The 19,928-nt window shown below is 56.2% G+C and overlaps 1 protein-coding gene across 1 annotated transcript in view; it reads right to left on the reverse strand.

The window, feature by feature from the left end:
- TMEM255B (transmembrane protein 255B) overlaps positions 1-19,928 on the reverse strand; it is a 37,389-nt gene that overhangs the window by 1,979 nt on the left and 15,482 nt on the right. The window contains exons 4-8 of the mRNA XM_041731401.1: positions 18,890-18,979; positions 10,047-10,127; positions 7,802-7,887; positions 6,479-6,638; positions 4,528-4,671 (exon numbers count right to left, since the gene is read on the reverse strand). Coding sequence (XP_041587335.1) covers positions 4,528-4,671; positions 6,479-6,638; positions 7,802-7,887; positions 10,047-10,127; positions 18,890-18,979 — 561 coding nt within the window. The remainder of the gene's footprint in view (positions 1-4,527; positions 4,672-6,478; positions 6,639-7,801; positions 7,888-10,046; positions 10,128-18,889; positions 18,980-19,928) is intronic.

Consider the following 19,928-nt stretch of genomic DNA (forward strand, 5'->3'; position numbering starts at 1 on the left):
TGCCTTGAATAGGAAACATGTAGCCTTAGGTAGCAAGTCTTTCTGCAGGTGTGACAACAGGTTGGGAAAAGAAGTGCACACAGACCTCAGTGAACACACATACCTTACAGGCAGCATTTGATATTTAAGCCAAAGCACCTTTCAATCCCCAGCAAGTACCATTTGGTTCATTTGAACACAGCTCTGAGCACAGAGCCCTGCACTTTGTGGGGACACACAGATAAGTATGTAAACATACTACCCACCTCCTTGATACAGGATGTTCACATGGGGCACACAGGGCCATATTCCCTTTGCAAAATAATAATAACAAGCTCACTGGGGGGCTGGTAAGAAAGTGAGCTTTGTTTAGTGAGTGATGACACCACGCCAGGGCAAGGAGGCTCCAGGGGATTTGGGATCTCTTTGGTGTCCAGCGTACACTCTGGGTGGCTGAACAGAGGTGCAGCCTTGGGCTCTGTCCCCCCACCACTGATCCTGGCCTCTCTGCCCACAGATGTGCCCAGGAGGGGAAAGAAGGCACAGACTCAGAAACATTCCCCCAATGTTCCCAGGAGGTTGGCCACAGAAGCAAGGTTTGTAGAGGCTGCTTTGTTTTTTAACAAACCAAAACTAAATTATTTTTCAATCTATGCCCATGTGTCATGGAGTGTAGGGGGGGGGCTTCTCCCCTGGGAGGAAGTGGGCTGGAGCACAGAGAGATGGTGTGTTGGGAGGCTGCACATCCTCAGACATAGGGGGGTCCCTGGGAGTCGAGGCTGGGAAGCCGCCACAGCGCTGAAAGGAACAGAAGGGTGGGGCTGGTCAGCGGAAGGGCCAGCCCCACACACATGCACATGGAGCACCACAGCACCCCAGAAAAAGCCCCCCTGGGGGCCAGGCTTCCCCACACCCAGGGTCACCCGCCTGACCCAGGCCTCCTGATCAGGCTGCACCACCAGTGAGGCTGGGGGGGCCCCATTCAGTCCGCGGGGCCCTCCTCTGCACACGCTGGGCACCCGCAGCCACCCGCAGAGATGCCCATCCTCCCGGCCCACACAGCTGCAGTGCAGGCATCTCCCACCAAAGTGCAAACATGTCCAAGGAAGAGGCTACCCCAAGCATCTGGGTTCCCCAGCACTTCATATTTTAAGAAAAAACTAAGACACCAACATTTTCAGTATAGTTCGATGGTTAATTTTATGTGTCTACTTGGCCAGGCCTTGGCCCAGATGCTCAAACACTGGCCCAGATGTTCCTATGGAGGTATTTTCTAGATGTGATTGACATTTAATCAGGCCATCAGTTCAAGGCCTTGAGAGGATAAGACTGAGTTCCCAGGGAAGAGGGACTCTGCCTCTGGACTGCCTGCCCATGCCTGCAAGACCCGTTCTTCCCTGCTCTGTAGCCTATGTCTACCCCATCCTGCAGGCTCTGGGCTCAGTCTGTCCTCCTGTCCTTCTCTGTCTCTCTGCCTCTGTCTCCATCTATCTCTGTCTCTATCTCTGTCTCTGTCTCTTTCTCTATATCTCTGCCTCTGTTTCTCTGTCTCTGTCTCTATCTCTGTCTCTCTGCCTCTGTCTCTCTGTAGCAGTATCTGTATCATCTATATATGCGGACACATCCTGCAGGTCCTATTTTCCCTGGGGAACCCTGGCTAACACACACAGACTCAAGTAAAAGTGAGTCTGAGAAGAAAAATGTTGAGTATGGCACATAGTTTAAATCAATAAAATTTCCAGTTTTTCTCGACCTGCCAACAAAACTTTTAAGTTTTTTTCCCTTAACTTCTAATAGTTAGAAATGCCTACTTCAAACCAGTATTTAAATAAATAAAGCAAACAGTCCCCTCTATGAAATACACAGGGTGTTTAAGAGCTCTGATCTCCTGATGGTGTTCTGGTCCCTCTTACCTCCACCTGTCAGGTGTCCAGGGCCCCCAAGAGGCCAGCCCATCTGACCTCTGCGGCTCCTTCTGGACCCTTCCCCACCAATGACCCAGGGGCCCCCAGGGATTTAGCATGCTGAAAGAATAATGTCCTCACAAGCCGTAGCTGAACCCAAGAATACTGTCCCCTCAAAGTCAACAGCATGGGCTTCAGAATCCAATGGCCAGGCCTCTGCCCACCTCTCTCTCTCTCCTCTCTGACCACAGGAGACAAATCAAACTTCTAGAGAACATTCTCTCTGGTCTGCTAGGAGCTCCCAGCCTTTACTGTGCATGTGTCCACTAGCTCTCCACTGGAAATGAGCAGCTGCAAGACCACACACTAAACCACCATGAACCCTGGACTGAACCACCACAGACCATTAAAAAACTGCTGTGAATCATGAGGACAATCTCTGGCAGGACAGCTTTGCACACCCTGGCAGCCCTGTTAGGAAAGCAGACAAGACACAATTTGGTGTAGGATGCAGCTAACCCTCTTCCATTTTTGTTCACACATGTCATGATGCCAAGCCCTCCTGTGTGTCCTGGCCAGGTGACCACTAGAAGCAGGAAGGGTAGTTCCCTTGAAGGTCTTTCTTTCAATGAATGGCTCCAAACAGCTGCACCTGCTGTCTGGCCCCTGCTATTATGTGGGGGGGATCCGTTGCTTCTAATGACCTCAAACACTCCTATTCCCTCTCTGTGGTCATGGAAACAAAGCATCGGTTCCCCTTCCATCGCCAGGACACACATGGAGCACCCCAGTCAGTCATCTCCTTGAGACCTGGTCATTGGTGTGAATGTACTGATGCTCCTGCACATGCTGGTGATAAAGCTCACGAGGCACAGGGAGAGCCCAGGCATCCCCCAGGGACAAAGGGAGATCTTGTCAGGACAAGCCCGGACAGTGGCTGAGGATGGGATATGCCACATTCACTAGCCAGCACCATGGCCAGCACATGGAAGGCCACCCCCCTCGCCCCATGTTCTATGACGAGACAGACACATCGTGACACCCACCCAGGGCTCTGAGGTCAGGACCCAGACCCAGAAGAGCCCCCAGCAGCTGCCTGCCTCCAAGGACCAGCGGGTGCCCAGGACGAGTCAGGGCTGCACTTGGACTCATGCGGGTCCACCATCACAGGCAAGTTCATGGGAGGCGTCCAAAAGGAGTAGGAGCCCCTACAGCACACACCAGAGCTTGGAGGGCACAACTCCCCCTGCCGCCTGGCATGGATGGGTGACAAGTGAGCCAATCCAGCCTGCACTCAGGTCCACTTTTCTGCACTGGGGTTTGTTCTCGAAGGTAGCCCACCAGCCAGGGATCCAGCCTCCCCACGGCTGTGGATCTCACACTCTGGGCTTGGCAAATTGAAGGAATGAGAAGCAGAGTGGAGCCCTCCGGGCACACGGAAAAGGCAATGTGGTCCTCACGGTGGTGGGGACTGAGGGGCATGCCCAGACATAGGCAGCACTCCAGGGAAGTTGAGGCTGTCAAGTGTGGCCCCCAGGATGGCGGGGACAGCTGTGCCCAGTGGCATGGGGATGAACCTGCCCTCGGGTGAGCACTACAGGGGTGGTAGACAAACCTCTCCTTTCTTCAGCCTTGGGACCATTGTTCTCCCACATCACAGAGGAGGGTAAGATACCCTCAAGCGAGGCCTCACCCTCTTGGGGACACGGTGCTTGAAGGGGCCTCATGCCCATGGAATCAGGACCGAGCACCCTGCGGTCCCCATGGGGACCTCAACACCTGCTGGGTACTGCCTGGCAGACGCTTCTTGGGAAGGAGGAAGCGTCCCTTGGCACAGCCCTGTGGAGACCAGAGTGGGGCTTGACTCTGGGTGGACGGCTGTGTCGGGTGCCCTCTGGGAATTCAAAGACATCACCCACGCCCAGGCAGCTCAGCCACTAGCCTCATTTTCCAGGTGAGTAGAGACAGCACCAGCAGGAGGCCGGCACACCACTCAGGTCGCACCCAGTGGGCTCTCCGTTGGCAAGCTGCAGGTAACAGCCCCCTCAGCACACCGTGCCCCATGTCCCGGGCTCCAGAACCCCCTATACCTGCTCCCAGCCACCTCACTGACACCCCAGGCAGCCAGCCGGCCTGGCCAGTGGGGTCCCCAGAGCCACAAAGGGAGCTGTGTGGAGACAGGACTGGAACACAAGGCAGGTGCCACTCTGGGAATGACCACAGCTGCCCCAAGCCCATGTGTCCTACTGGCTGTGAGGTGGCCACTTCTGTGGGTGTGCATGGCTGGAGGGTGAGCTCCCATGGTCTCCAGATAACTGTGCACAGGCCACAGGTGGCTGGCCGGGACTCTGCGGTGAACTGCCACAGGGTCCGGGCCTGGGTCAGAAAAGGCTCAAGGCCTGGACGATACCAAGGCCAGGCCAGCAAAGGAGGCCTGAAACACTGGAGGGGCCGGGCTGTCTGCCATGCCTCCCTCACAGGGCCCCCATCCCTGGCCAGTGCATGCTGGCTCTGCTGCCCTTAACAAACTGGGGGAAGGGAGGCCATGGACCTCCATCTGGGTCCCGTCTGACCAGGGCTGTCCTGGGCGACTGCAGCCTGTGATGTGGGCCCACTGGCTTCTCCCAGGCAACACAAGGCCTACCTGGAGAGGCAGAGGGTAGGACGAGCAGGTGGGGAGGGTCACAGGCGATGGGCAGAAGCCCGTGTAGGCCAGGATATGCTGGGCGGGGTTGTAGAGGATCTGAGGCAGAGCAGACGGGCCGTAGGCCAGCTGGGACAGAGGGACCTGCCAGCAGAACAGATGTGTGTCAACCGGCCCTCCCAAGGCCACCCACCCTGGACATCAGGCCACCAGCCGCGGAGCCCAATCCTCCTGCTACCCTCCTGTGACACCTGCAAGGGAGACAACACTCCTGGATCAGAACACCTAAAAGCAGGGCTTACTTTTGCATTTTTCTATTTGTCTCAGGGACACACCAACGTGCCAGGCTAGGCCAGGATTTCTTTGGTGTTTTATTTGAAAAAACAAGACAACCACTAGCTCCAGGGCACCTGGGGGGCTCAGTCGGTGAAGAGGCCAACTCTAGATTTCAGGGTCCTGGGATCAAGTCCTGCATCGGACTCCCTGCTTCCCTCTCTCCCTCTGCCCCTCCCCACATGCACATGCTCACTCTCTTTCTAAAATAAATAAATAAACCCTAAAATGATAAAAAAAAAAAAAACAAAAACCCACAGCCCTCGTTCCTCTCCAGGGGAGCCATGTTACAGGGCATCTCTACCTGGCAGGTGCCTGCCTTGGAGCAAGCCTCTTCTGATGACTAATGAAATGCCTTCATTCCTTAAGATAAATTTTAAATTATAAAATCCATCAAAGTTACAAGACTATCTACTCAGTAGGTGTAAAATTTAAAGAACCTTCTAACAATTCTATTGTGGACTCTGATGAACGCCAGAACCTGTTCCAGAGCACCTGGGTGGCCACTGGCCATGCCTTCACCCAGGCTCATAGAGTGGCGGAGGTCTAAGCCCATACACCTACAATCTACGCTCCTCCTGTCTCAGAAGATGTGCCAAGAGTGGAAGCTTTGAACTAGCTGCTTTGGCAAAGCCTTGCCTCAGGCTTCCACAGGAGCTCCCTGCGGCCTGTGCCCATCAGCATCCTGATCCCAGTCCTGCCACAGTGACATTAGTCCAGGAGGAGGAGGCTTGTCTCATATGAGCTTAGAGACCCCTTGTGCCCCAGAGCTTAGAAAGGCTGTGCACCAACCAGTGGGGGAGGGGGGCTGTGGCGGGGGGGGGGGGGGGAGTCTCCCTCCATGACTCGGTCCAGACAGTGTGAGATGAGTTATATCTCAGGAGGGCTGCAGGCTCAGCTACTAAACATGAGCTGTGACCAGTCTGCAGCGCACTCAGGCCGCGTGTGGCCTGTGGGGCATGGGATCCATGTGTTCACACTAGCCGGTCCCAGCTTGTGCTCTCTGGAGTCCATGCCTGAGGTGGGGCCTCGCCAGCCAAGGACAGCCAGTGTCAGGAGGGGCTGTGCACAAGAGGTCCAGCTGGGTACAAGCCTGTCTCAGGGAAAAGAGGGGACAAGAGGTCCTGCGCAGCCCTGTCCCGAGGACAAGCTGCTTCGGAGCAGAGAACCGGGCTGAGGGTGCCCCCGGGGCAGGAGGGGGAGGAGGGGGGGTGTCAGCTGGAGCCGCCTCAGCCAAAGCACCGGCCCCAAAGCTCTCGTCCATGGTCGGAGGCATCTCTAGATCACCCCTAGTTCGGGCACACACAGACCCAAGCCCTGGATCCGTAACACGGGGCTCTGGGCTTCCGTGTGCAGCAGGGCGTGACAGGGTGGGGTGAACAGACTGGGCTTGGGTCCCATCACATGTCCCACTCCTCGAGTGGCTTCGTGTACCACATGCTACTGAGGACTGGCTCCCGGGACCAGGTGGTAAAGGCTTGCTGTGACCCTAATGTGGCTGGCAGCTCATGTGAGCCTCTGTTTCCCCACTTGCAAGTGAGGTTAAGGAGGCCCACCCTGTCCGCCTCAGTGACTGTGGACCTCAAGCCCCGACCCGTCTCCAGTGGGTCCTACTCACCATGTCCTTGAAGGCACCCAGAACTGCTGCTGTGACGATGCCTAGGAGCACACCCAGGACATTCAGCAGTGCCGAGGCCCAGAGCAGCCAGTACAGGTGCAGCACGTCCTGGCAGCGATGCACACCCACGAACTCATAATAGGCAGGAGGGTGTTCAGTGCTGCCCAAGGGTAGCAAGTGTCACCCATACTGGCGAGGAGGTGGCCCACAAGCAGGGCAGGGCACAGAGCCCAGTGGTCTGAATCCGGACAAGGGAAGGTCAGGGGGATCCCCTTCGTGAACCAGCCCAGATGCACCCTGAGGTCACAGTGGCAAGGCTGTCTCCCAGGGCTTCTGGAAATCCTTCCAGGGAACAAACCCAGGCCTGTGAATGGGCAGGACCACCCGAGCCCACTCCCCAAACCCAGGTCCTGGCAGAAGGATGATGGAGCCCTGACTGGGTCACCCTCAGAGCCAGCAGGACTCGTGGCTGGGCTCTCTCTACCTGCTGCTGTGCAGGGAATATAGGAGGGTGAGCCCCTGCGAGGGTCTGTCCTGCCCCCCCACGGGCCTGCAGGGGTCCACACATCTGCTGTTTCTCCCATTTTGGCTTGGAAATGGGACAGAACCCTCTTTGGGGATAATGGGGTTTCTGCTTAAAGCCCTGGGGTTTCCAACAATTCTGGGGAGGGGTCCCCAAGAAGCAAACTTGGACGTCCCTGCTAGTTCTAACGTAGGTGATCCAGTTAGTAACATGACACGGGGGCCCAGGGCTATTGTAGAAGCCCTGCCGCATTAAGGATGGATGCCTGAGGCTCTGTGCAGGTGAGTCTGAGCACCAAGAACCCCAGGGCCCGTCCTGGGGAGGCCCCCACACGCCGTGAGCTTTCCGGCAGTCTGGGCAGGCTCTCCCAGCCCACGCAGAGAAGAGTGCCCTCCGCTGTTCACAGCGCAGGTTAGGGGAGGCACTCCAGGGCTGGCCAAGCACTGCGTTCTCGCCAGGACCTGAACTCAGAGCCCCGCAGGCCCGGGGAAGGGAGCCCTGGCTGCAACCACCCAGCCCAGCCCGAGCTGACCAGGAAGGAACATGGAGAGACCTGGGGCACATACCGTCCCGAGGCCCAGGTTCTGACAGAGCCACAACCAAGGGGCGGGAGGCTGTGGCCCTCCCCATACCTCAGCACCTTGCTGTGCCTCGGTTTCTCATCCATGAAATGGACTCAACACCCCTTCCTCCCATGGACATCTGAGGACTGAAGGGGACTGTGTGGGTGCAGAGCCAGGGCCCAGAGGGTCAGGAGCATGGATGGTGGCCATGTGGTCAGGCCCCTCCCTACCACTCACCTCTGGCAGTTGTAGAGGTCACAGCAGTAGCACGTGCTGCTCCTCACCTTCAGCTGGCACTGGCCATTCGAGGAGTGACAGGTGACCTTGAGCAGAGAGACCTTATCAGGTGCTGGCCATTCCTCACCCTAGAGGGGACATGGCTGCCTTCCTGGGAGCCAGGCAGCCCCTCCTCCTGGGCCCTGTCTCCTCACCTTCCTCCATCCACCCACCCCAGGGGCAGTGGGCTGCGGGCTGGTAGGGTCCCCTTGCTGGACACTCAGAGGATGAGGCTTGGCCAAGACAGCCATCATTTGGTGGACAAGGAGAGAGTGAGGGTCCCAGGCACTGAGCATGTAGGCAGGGATGCACCAGGAGGGGACAGCTCCAGGAGAGGACAGGGGGCAGCTCCAGGAGGGGACAGGGGGTTGGTACAGCTCCAGGAGGGGACAGGGGGCAGCTCCAGGAGGGGACGGGGGATGGCTCCAGGAGAGGGGGGTACTCCATCAGCGAGAACTCCTCCTGCTTACACATAGGCCGCACCCGGCAGCCCGGTGTGGCCGAGACTGGAGACCGCCTGGCATAAGAACATGTATCCTGCCCTCAGGCACCTGCCAGAATCACCCTATAAATGGCTGGGAGACTTTTGATGTTAAAAAAGCAAGATTGGAGAAGAAACATGACCTTCTTCCTTCCCCCAGTGTGACATGAGCAATGCTGCCAGTGTTTGGGAGTTAGTGGCGCAGGACCGCTCCAACTTCCGAGGGGCAACCTCTGGGGAAGGCAAGAGACTCCTGAGATAGGATGACATGCCAAGTGAAGGGCAGGGGGCAAGCTCTGCTGGTCCAGGGGCAGGTGAAGGAACAGCCAGGCCACGGGGTACTCAGAGTGTCCCTGGGGCCCCGGCCCTCTTGGCCACACTTCCAAAACCACTGGACTCGTGGCCTCCCCTCAGGGTCCTGTGGTTGCAGGCTGTGGGGTGTTCTGGTATGGGCAAGCACCTGGAGCACATAAGGACAATGTCCAGATCAGCAGGGCCATGCCTGGGGTCCTGGGAAGGGCAGGGCTGCAAGCTCAGGGGGCAGAGGGGCAAGGGAACGGGGGCCACCCATGGCTCCCTGGCCCCGGGGGAGTGTGCAAGCCCAGGGGATGGCGGCTTAGAGCTGGTTGGCCAGTAAGAGGCCTGGAGCCCAGCCTGGCCCCCCTGCCTGTCACGCAGGCAAAGCTCTGTGTGGCCATGCTCCTCTGTTCCTGTGGCCGTTCTTGCACCAGGGAGCCGGGGACGAGTATGGGAACAGAGACCCTCTGGTCTGTAGACCCTGAAAAATCACTGACTCTTTATAAGGGAAAGCCGCTGGGCCTGGTCTAGAGCTGTGCAGGCAGCACAGGCCCAGAACCTCCAGGGAGCATTTCAGATCCTGAGTCCAGTGAAGCCACAAGCTGGGGGGCAAGGGAGGGCAGCATCAAGATTTGCTCAAGCTCCTGGGCTCGTTCCAAGAGAAAGAGGGTTGGGAATGAGTGGCGAGCCAGGGCAACCCCAGGGTCATGTGGCCCTATCCTCAGAAGGCCTGACAGATGGGGTTCAGAAAGTTATCTGTGCTCCTCTGTGACCCCAGGAGCAGAAGTGGACAGGTGGCCACCAGCAAACGATCCATCGGGGGGAGTCGGAAGGAGGGCAGACAGGAGAAGTGTCTGTGGATGGGTGGGGGTGTACAGGGAGGACCTGTGACAGCCTCTGGCCGGAGAGCTCTCCAGCCCCTCATCCCAGGTAAAAGGCCAGGAGGGCTGGGGGCAGCCTTTGGAGAAAGCTGCCTCCCCCTTGGAAGGGCAGCAGGGAACCTCCACCCTTCTGAGGCTTCAGAAGCACCCAAAGACATGTGGGGGTGATCTGCAGTGTCTGCTCCAGGCACCTAGCTCCTCCTGCACATGTGCACAGTTGGGAGGACGAGTTTAGTCAAACTGACACGTTTGTGCAGAACTGGGGCCAGACAGCCTGCCAGAGGGGCCCCATGCCTGTGCGCCACCTGCTGCAAGTGGCCACCTACAACCCGACAGGCGACCCGCAAGACTGCTGTGTGTCCCCAGAAGCCACTCCAGCTGCCACATGGTGGGCTAGTCAGCGCTGGCTGGAAGACACAGGGAGCTGTCCACGCCCCGCACAGCAGGGAGTCGGGAAGCTCCACTAGAAGCAAAGCCTTGCAGGCTGCCCTGGGTGCCCTGGGCCGGATCAACAGAAGGAAGCCCACGCACCCCAGGCCCTGTGTACCTCCGTCTGGTAGGTGTCGTGCACATAGCCCACCTCGCTGGCGAAAAACTGGCATCTTCCCGCAGTGAGGGGCCTGGGCTCCTAGGCACAAGGACACACAAGTGGGATGGAGTGGCTTTGACCCCAAGTCAGGAGCGATTCCAGACCCACCTGCAGGCTAAAAGCCTGTGGGCATCCACCGGGTGCGGGACGCAGAGCAAGAGACCCCGCCACTCCTCGTGGGTGGCTGGGCCACTGAGGGCAGGAGGCCCACCCCAAGTGGCACCCACCCTGCAGGCTGGGCTGACACATCCCTCCTCCCTCTACCTACAGAAGCAGCAGAAAGGCCGTTGCCTGACCTACTGCTGTGACCTAGGAGACCTGTCAGCTCCTGCCTCTATCCCTAAAACAAAACAAGTTTTGTACCAGGAAGGGAGAAAAAAAAGACCCGTCATTAATTCATTTACCCAGCCACCCCTCCACCTGATCATCCAGTCATTCACCATCTCTATATCCTTCCATCCATCCCTCTATCCATCCATCCCTCCCTCCATCCCTCCCTCCCTCCCTCCATCCATCTATCCATCCCTCCATCCATTCCTCCCTCTTTCCATCCATCCATTCCTCCTCCATCCCTCCATCCATCTATCCACCCCTCCTTCCATCCCTCCCTCCATCCTTTCCTCCCTCCATCCATCCTTCCCTACCTCCCTCCAGCCATGCACCCACCAACCACTCAACATACATCCACCTATGGCCCTATCCAATTTTCCATCCACAAATCTGTCCCCGGTATTCATGGAGAAGATACCATGCCAGACGAAGAAGGTGCCCAGGTTAGACATAGTCCCTGCCCCGAGGGGACACACAATAACTGACACCCAGGAGCTGTAACATGCTGTGAACCTGTATTATCTATAAGGTACACAAGGGTATAGGGTCCCATAACTGTATTTATTTCTCCGTTAGTCCTATTTCTCAGAACACCCCCACCTCTGACCCAAAAATAACATAGGTTACCACCAGCAACAGCCCCTTTGGGATGCAGCCCGGGACACAGAGCTGGGCAGCCCCGTGGGTCCACCTTCCTGCAGGAGACAGACAGCAGAGCCAGGAAAGGGGTGTGGGGTGCAGGACGGACCACAGGGCTGTGCCAGGATGGGGGCTGGCAGGCTGGTGTGGCCAAGGCCCCGTGGTGACCACCACTGAGCCCTCACAGGATGCCCACTGATTCTGCCCTGCCCCTCCCCCTGGGCTGTCATCCCCACCCAGGCTTGTTCCAAAAGCTCCTCTCAGTGTCCCAGTGGATGGCAGGCGCCAGGGGCACCTGTGATAACAGCATCCGGTGACTTGGGTCCCATCCTGCTGCATCAGTGCCCCTCCTCACACCAATATCCATATGGAAACACCCTTTCTGACTGTACATCGCAGTCTTGCTAGAGGTGTCCAGATGCACAGGTCACCGGTCCCCATCCGAGTCCAGCCCCACTCGAGCACCAGCCGCGCCCAGCCTCAGCACCGTTTCCACTTTGGTCAGCTGGGCCACTGTGACTCATGCCACGGATGGGCGGCCTGATGAATAGACGCTTGCTCCCACAGCCCTGGTGGCAGCCGCAGACCAGGGAGCAGCCTCTTCCTGCCTCGTCTTCACATGGCAGACAGCGGGCTCTGGTCTCTGTCCAGATGCTAATCCCACCACAGGGCCCCCCATCCCCATGACCCCATCTGACCCTGATCACCTCCCAATGGCCAGCCCCCCCCAAGTGTTCTGGCAACGCAGATCTGCAGCCACGGCAGCTCAGAGGACAGTCCACTCCTGGCACCACCTTAAGTCAGACATGAAAACTCAGCGGACAACATGCACGTTTCAGCAAACTATCTTCCTAACACAGAAGCTCCAGTGGCGTAATTTCATTTTCTGTCTAAATCTTCAGTGTCCAATCAGGAGGAAAGAATTCTTAGCTTGAATTAAATAAAACTGGGACCTATTTTAGTCCCACCGACCACACAGCCTTAGTTTTCGAATGTATGACGACACCGAGACTATGTTTCTCTGGGGATAACCCTCACCTCTGCTGGGCTGGAGAGAGCCCCGAGTCCAGGTCACTGGGCCTAAGAAAATAGGCCATGGGCATGCAGAAAGACTGTTGACAAATTTTACTTCCTAACTCTTCCACATAAATCATATGCATATTAATATCATATTAATATTAACCATGCATATTAATATCAGACTCTAAGTCACTAAAACTCAGTTAAAACCCCGTTGTCTCCTGCAGGGGTCAGCCCACCATACCCTCAGGCCATGTCCAGCCCACCACCTGATTTTGTAAATAAAGTTTTATTGGCACAAAACCATGCTCATTTGTCCACATCTGTGGTTGCTTCTGTGCTTCAACAGCTGAACTAAGTAGTTGTGGCAGAGGCCACATGGCCACAGGCCTAGGGTGCCCCTGGCCCATTGCACGTGTGTCAGGGCAGGACCTGCTGAGCAGCTGTGAACAGAAGATGTGGGGCCGCCAGGAGGACGGGGACACTGTGCCCCTCACCAGTGTGGTGTGGTCAGCCCAACCACCAAGTGACCACTGTTCTGCCCACCCTGAGGGTGGACAAGTCCACCCTGAGCCCATTATTTCCTGTGTCTCCCGTCATAAACCAGAACCGCTTGTCTCACAGCCCAGACAATCTGCCCGAAGGTCCTGCTGGGTAGAAATAGGTCGTTAGCTGCCAACAAATGTGCCAGCAACGACCTTCCGGACCCTGGGCACTGATGTTCCACTTCACGGGGCATCCAGCCAGCTTGGAAGGGGGAAGCCTGCCGTAGCAGCTGGTGACATTCATGCCCTGCCTGCAAGGACAAATGGCTTCAGCAGATCCCACTGGTCTTAGAAAGGAGATGGGGGCTGAGGGAGAGCACAGCTACCCTTTCACTCCCACGGCGCTGTCTGGGGTCCCCGACTTGGGAAACCAGCAGATTTGAAGGATATTTCTCTCCAATACGTGCTGGGTGGGCGACGAGGCTGGCAAACACCCATGCACAAGGCAGGGCCAGGCTTTCCCTCCAAAGCCAGTGTTCCCAAGGCTGCCCACCTGGCCCCACCCTCAGGTCTCTGCTCAGAAGCCAGAGTGAGTGCTGCTGGCAGCAGGGAGACTGGGGCCTGGAGCGGAGCATGTAAGCCACACCACATGCAAGGCTGCAGTGCCAGAGCTGGACCTGACCAGGAGGGGCGCTGACGCCCAGTGGGCACTGGCTGGGTCCCCAAGGCCCAGACACACTGTCACAGCTCCTAAGTACTTCTCAGGCCAGCTGGATGCCAATGTTGAGGAGCCACAGGCCATGATGGGGTCCACCCCACAGGCCCAGGGGTCCAGAAGCCACCAGCAGATGCTGTGCATGCCTGGGTACCTTGGGGCATTGGTGCCACATCCAGCACCGGGATCCTGCATCTGGGGGCAAGTTTTTCCTGGTGTCCTCCCACACCTTGTCCCCCAGTCATTGGCACCTTAAAGTCATAATTTGGGGAAGTGCTAAAAGCCGGTTGCAAGTTTGTAGGAAAGAGCCTTGATGAATTGATTTTATCGTCTGTGGGGCAATCACCCCTGCCCCCCAGTCAGGCTGCACGTTTTAACCCAGAGACCCTGCTTCTTCAGACCCATGCCCACATCTTCCCTGATGCACACCCCCTGTGCCACGTCCACGTGCAGCTGGAGGGAAACAGAAAACCAGACCAAGGAATAAAGAAAGGTGTGGGGATGGGGAGTGGGCAGGGTTGCGGGTTCCACAGGCGCGACCCCTTAGCATCCAGGCAGCCTGAGCCCTCTGGAGACGCAGCACCCAGGAGCTGAGCCAAGCCCCTGACCCAGGAGGGTGAAGCTATGCACTCGGTCCTGGCAATTTTTAAACCTTTTGTTTGGAAATAATTTCAAACCTACAGAAAATTGGAAAGAATCGATTACAAGGCAAACCGAGATTCGCTGAAGATTATCACCAGCCAGTGCTGTGTGAACCTGTAAGGAGCTGGAGTCCAAGCAGGACACAGGGGAGCCTCAGAGAAGGGCAGAGAGGGGCTGTCGGTCGGGCCCGCGGCAGACGGACGCTGGACCAGGCCCCTGTGCACCCAGCCCCTCAAGCTCCTGGGCCCCCAGCAGGCAGGACATGGGCCCAGCAGGTGCCCGTCCTCAGACACCACATCTCCTTCTCGGTGAAACACAGCAGACAGTGACCCTGTGGTTAATAGACAGAAAAGCCTGGTCCGTGAAGCCCTCTGACCAGACAGCCTATGGTTCTCGTTTCAATGGATAGAACGGGGTCTGCCCAGGAAGGGTGACTTCCTTGATCTGGCGACCCTGGAAGGCACGCGTGACTCTAGGGCATCTACCACTAGGACAGGAGCACCGCCCCTTTACAAGCAGGAAATGTCCGAGCCCTCACTTTGCGCCTGTGTTTCTCCAAGTGCAAGGCCTGCAGCTTCTTACCTGAAGGTTCCCTGGGCTCCACAGCCCGTGGCCCTCTGAGCGGGGCGCGTGTCCCAGGGCCAGCAGTCTCGGACACGAGACCTTTCCTGATTCTGTGGCCACGCTGCCTCTCCCGACGGCTCTGTGCCTGCGGCAGGATCCCAAGGCCAAGCTGCTCCACAGACCCCCTCGGGCGCCTCCCTCACAGAACAAGCAGGAGACAATAGCGTTTCCCTGGCGCTTGACCTGACGCGGGAACATCCTGCCCACCATCGATCAACGCTGTGAAGAGCGTCCTTCCCCGGGCACGCTGGCGGGTCCCCTCAATTGCCGCTTCACTTGCCTTTGCTGGTAAGCATCTGCGTCTGTGTCTGTCGTGCACGGACAAGCTGGAAGGGTGTGTGCTGGGTGATGCTAGCGGCCCTTCCACGTCGATGGGCAGGCCCGTGATCTGAGTCCTCACTTTGCCTGGATGATCCTCACCAGGGTGTGGGTCAGGGTCCATACCCCCTGGCTTGAGCACAGGTCTTCTTCTGCCAGCAGGTGGGGTCACAGGACCGGGTGACCACCTCTACAAACTGCCTGTCCTTCCTGGCTGGAGGGAGCTGAGCCACCTGAATGCAGAGGGGGACACTCACTCCGTGGCGGCGGGAATATCACATCGTCTCAAAATACGGTAAGTGTGCATTTAGAAGGAAAAGAACACGTGGTTTGAGAAGAGGCGTATTTACACTGAGAAGCCATCCACATTCATGCTGAGGCCTTCAGGATGGTGCCTGGCTCAGGGCGCGAAGAGGCCGCCTGGCCAGGAAGGCCTGCAGACCAGAGAGCTGGGCCCTGGTGGGAAGGACGCCCCCACCCAGGCCCTGCTCCAAGCCCTGCGCCAGCAGAGCCTGGCTGCCCCTGCCTCGGGCATGCTCTGCCCTCCGCCCCATGAGGGACACTTCTCCACAGCATCACCTACAACCACCCCTCCTGGCGCCCTCGGGGCCTGAGCGGAAGAGGCACCCTGGCCTCCCTGGGCCCGTGACACCTGAGCCGTGGTCACACTAAGAGAAAACCATAACTGACTCTTTTTAGAGCAGGATGCCACTGTGTGGACAGGCCTCATGAACCCAGGAAACGCTTACCTGGAACAGGTGACCAGTTGGCACAAAATTCCGGCCAGGCCAGGGCGGACAACCTGCATCTGCCCAAGGTGGAGCCTCCACCAGAGAAGTAAGGTGACTCAACTGTTCTAAACTCTTTCCTACCGGCTTGTCACAGAGCAGACAGGCCAGAGCCTGAGGGAGTTAACTTACTAGAAGCTGTTTTTTCTGCACACTGGGAACTAGCTCTACCCAATTTGGTGGGGGAAATGAAAATGTTCACAACAATCATATTTGGAGCACCTGAGTGGCTCAGTGGTTGAGCGTATACCTTTGGCTCAGGGTGTGACCCCAGGGTCCCGGCCGGGATTGAGTCCCACATCAGGCTCCCTGCGGACAGCCTGCTTCCCGCCACCCCCCCCCCCCCCCCCCGCCTGTGTCTCTGCCTCCCTCTGTGTGTCTCTCGTGAATAAATAAATAAAATCTTTTTTTAAAATCGCATTTGACTCCTGTCATCAGAAATTACATTATTCTCTGTGTCTGTTGGGAGAGAAATGGGTTTGTGCAGCAGACATGCAGCCTGGAGTTGCCGGCGGTGCTGTTCCCACCAACCAGTCACTGGCAGCCCCACAGCAGGCTTCATGCGGGGCCTCATGGGGTCACACACACACACCCCATCTGCCAGCTTCCAGGTCAGCCTGCTAACACTGCACCCACAAACATCCATCCCCCAGGCGCTTCTCAGAGAGTGGCACTGAGGGCACATGTGGTGCATCCTCCTTAGAAGGGCTTGGGACACCCACCCCAGTGGCACATCTTGAGCACAGAGACCTCTGTGCCCCGGCTCAAGGAGCCCTTGATCTGTGCCACCAGCTGGATGACCTGCAGGCATGACCGTCCAGCACCAGAGCACATGGTGAACATCACTGACCAGATTGGGATGGGAGTCAGATTCAGGATATGCTTTCTGTTCTAATCTGCAGAGTGCCAGAACCAGGACAGCAGATACTGGCCAGAGACTTGTAGTTTGAATGATCTTTCCAAAAATGAGACACAGGAGTCTGAGACAAAGTATATAGAAACTCCTAAAAAGTTCTAACAAACGATGAAGATGCAGAGGCACAGCCATGGGGCCCTGGCATCTATCCCTTCCAGGTACCTGCTAGCCGGGTCCACCCAGGGCCACTCGTGAGCCCTGCAGGCGCCGCCCAACGTGCAACCAGGGCTTTCCTGGGAGCTCCGCTGGAAGGTTCCGTCCTGCTCTCCCTTCGCCTGCATCCATCAGCAAAGGCACAAACCACATTATGCAGAAGCAGAGGAGGGGTCACCACCACACCCCGACCCCCTGTCAAGGACTTTGTTTGGCCCCAGGAAGAACCCCCAGGCAGCACCCCACTCTTGGTACCACAGATCTTATATCTTAGTCCACACAGTCTGCTGCCACAAAGATGCTATAAATTGAGGGTTACTGAGCAACAGACGTGTTTCTCACAGTCTGGCAGCTGGAAGTCCACAATCAAGGGCCCCGGATCCGGCGTCTGGGGGGAACCCATGTCCTGGTTCAGGGACAGCGTGGCCTTGAGAATCATGAGCGAGCGAGCCCTCAGGTCCCTTCACAAAGTCTCCACCTTGTGACCTCCCAGAAGCCATGGCCTCATTCACCGTCACCTTGGGGGCTAGCTTTCAGACATGAGAATCTGTGGGGCACCCAGTCTGCCCTGACCTGACACTGCCACAGAGCCATGTGCTTGTTGGCGAGCTCCAAGGCCGCAGGGCAGTAGGAATGCAAAGTCCGTCAGCTCCTGGCCCATTGCTCCTCAGGCCGTGAAGTTCTGTTGAGGGGTCTCAGGGAATGACTGGCAGTTCACTGTCCTTTAGTAGGACAGGACACTGGGAGGTCAAGCGGACAGCAGAGGCAGAGTCAGCACCAGCCCCACCAGCTCTTGTGTCCAATCTCCAAGGTCAGAGGTGGCCGCATATGACGGGCATCTTGTTTCAGGAGAAACGTGGGCCAAGGACAGGTCAGGCTTCCATTTACCCAGTTTGAAACAAGGGCCATTTCCTGACATTACAGCAAAACTTTTCTAAACACACAAAAGGCTAAAAAAAACCCCACATAATTTGACAATGGATTTTACATTTGCCTGTCATGTAGGAAGTTGAATTTGGATTCCAACTGAGTTGCTGATGCTGGTGCCTCTGTGTGTGAGTGTGTCAGTGTGCACATATGCATGCACATGAGTGTGTGTGAGTGCATCTGTGTACACGCATGCCCATGAGTATGTGCATGTGTGCATGTGAGTGTTGCATGTGTCTCGCCTTGACTAATTTTAGCATATTTTAATATTTTTATGCTAATCATCCTCATTGCTCTCATTTCTCTTTCACGTGGAACCTCTGCCACAAACAAAATAAGCCAGTGCTCTGAGCTGTGGCCGCATGAGAGCCGCAGTGCTAGAGCGCGCACCCTGTACGGCTCAACCATAAGGGACTACTGGGGGAGTCTTCCATCTCGGACTTTGCACCGTGAGGTAAGATGGAGGTAAACGCTCTCACAGCACCAGCCAGAAAATATTGTCACAGTCTCTCCAGACACATATTTGAACTAAGATCTCCAGCAAGTGCTCAGGCAGCGGGTTTCTGAGCCGTGAGTGAGGAAAGTCATATAGGAAGTTGAATTTGGATTCCAACTGAGATGCTGATGCTGGTGCCTATATGTGTGTGTGAGTGTGTCAGTGTGCACATATGCATGCACATGAGTGTGTGTGAGTGCATCTGTGTACACGCATGCTCATGAGTGTGTGCATACACGTGTGTGCATGTGAGTGTTGCATGTGTCTGTGCCCATGAATGTGTGCATGCACTGTATATACGTGTGTGCACATATGCACATATGTGTGTGAATGTTCTCAGAGTATGTGCATGTACATGCACAGGACTCTGTGTATGCCTGTGCCTATGAGTGTGTGCACATGTATGCATGCACATGAGTGTGTGTATGCACCTGTACGCATGTGCATGCACATGAGTGCATGAGTGCACTGTATGTGCACACATGAGTTGTCCACATGTGACTTGTGCATGTGTGTGCATGTGTATTCCTGCCCACACGTGTGCATGCTTGTGCATGGGCATGCACATGTGCTGAATCAGTTTTGCAGGGAATGAGGAAAAGCCAGAGAAGTAGAAACAGCATCTGGCAAACAAGTGGAGAGAGAAACCAGGAAGGTCTATGAGCTGAGTTCTGCCAAATGAACTTTTGTTTTTGTAGATGTTTCTAAACCCCCGACAGCGATGGAGAACAAAATGAGGAGAACTCACTATGTGCCGAGCTGCAAACATGCCGTCCACGATGGCGCAGCAGAAGGCCGCCACCACGCCAAAGCTGATGAACACGATGGCCGCGAACAGCTGGGGCAGAGGGCAGAGAAGCGAGTGGGCGTTACATGCTCCCAACAACTGTTCTCCAGGACAAACCGCCCACAGCCCCCTGCTCCCGGAGCTCGTGGCCTGTCCTGCCCCTGCCCTGCCCGACACTCCCCTCCTGGGAGGGCTGCCTTCTTGCAGGTTGTCCACATGGCAGACGGGGAGCTTCTGGCGCCGGCTCCTCCACACATTGCTCATGAACAAACTGACTATTGAACGGTCTGCAATTTCTCACTATTACAAACTCTGCAGCAAAGACCCTAATACATTGTGTCTACAGCTCTGGTTTCTGTGGGGGAATCTCCACAGGACAAACCCAGGAGTGCACAGATGGGACACATTTGGGTCACTGATTTTAGCAGCAGAGAAGCCACAAGGTCCCATAAACAGGCTTCACCAGTTTGCACCCCAGCTCTCCAGCACCCGTGTCCTTATACCCAAATGATACTTCCTATTATTAATCATTTAGACACTGCCATCTGATGCACAAAACAGGCTCACAGTATTTCCAGCTAGATTTCTATTAAGAACCTTTTCTTAGGTTTGTTGGCCATTTCTTTAAATCCTTAAAACATATTTTGTGAAATAATTTTAAATTTACCAAAAAAGAAGCAAAAATAATACAAAGAAGTCCCCTGTGTCAACCCCTGAGATCCCCCAAGTATTAACACCGTCAAAACCACAGCCACACAAAAGACATGAAGAGAAATCTCACAGAGGAAGACATGGACATGGCCAACAAGCACATGAGAAAATGCTCCGCATCACTGGCCATCAGGGAAATACAAATCAAAACCACAATGAGATCCCACCTCACACCAGTGAGAATGGGGAAAATTAACAAGGCAGGAAACAACAAATGTTGGAGAGGATGCGGAGAACAGGGAACCCTCTTACACTGTTGGTGGGAATGTGAACTGGTGCAGCCACTCTG

Source organism: Vulpes lagopus, chromosome 16 (assembly GCF_018345385.1).
Source record: "Vulpes lagopus strain Blue_001 chromosome 16, ASM1834538v1, whole genome shotgun sequence".
Classification (NCBI taxonomy): domain Eukaryota; kingdom Metazoa; phylum Chordata; class Mammalia; order Carnivora; family Canidae; genus Vulpes; species Vulpes lagopus.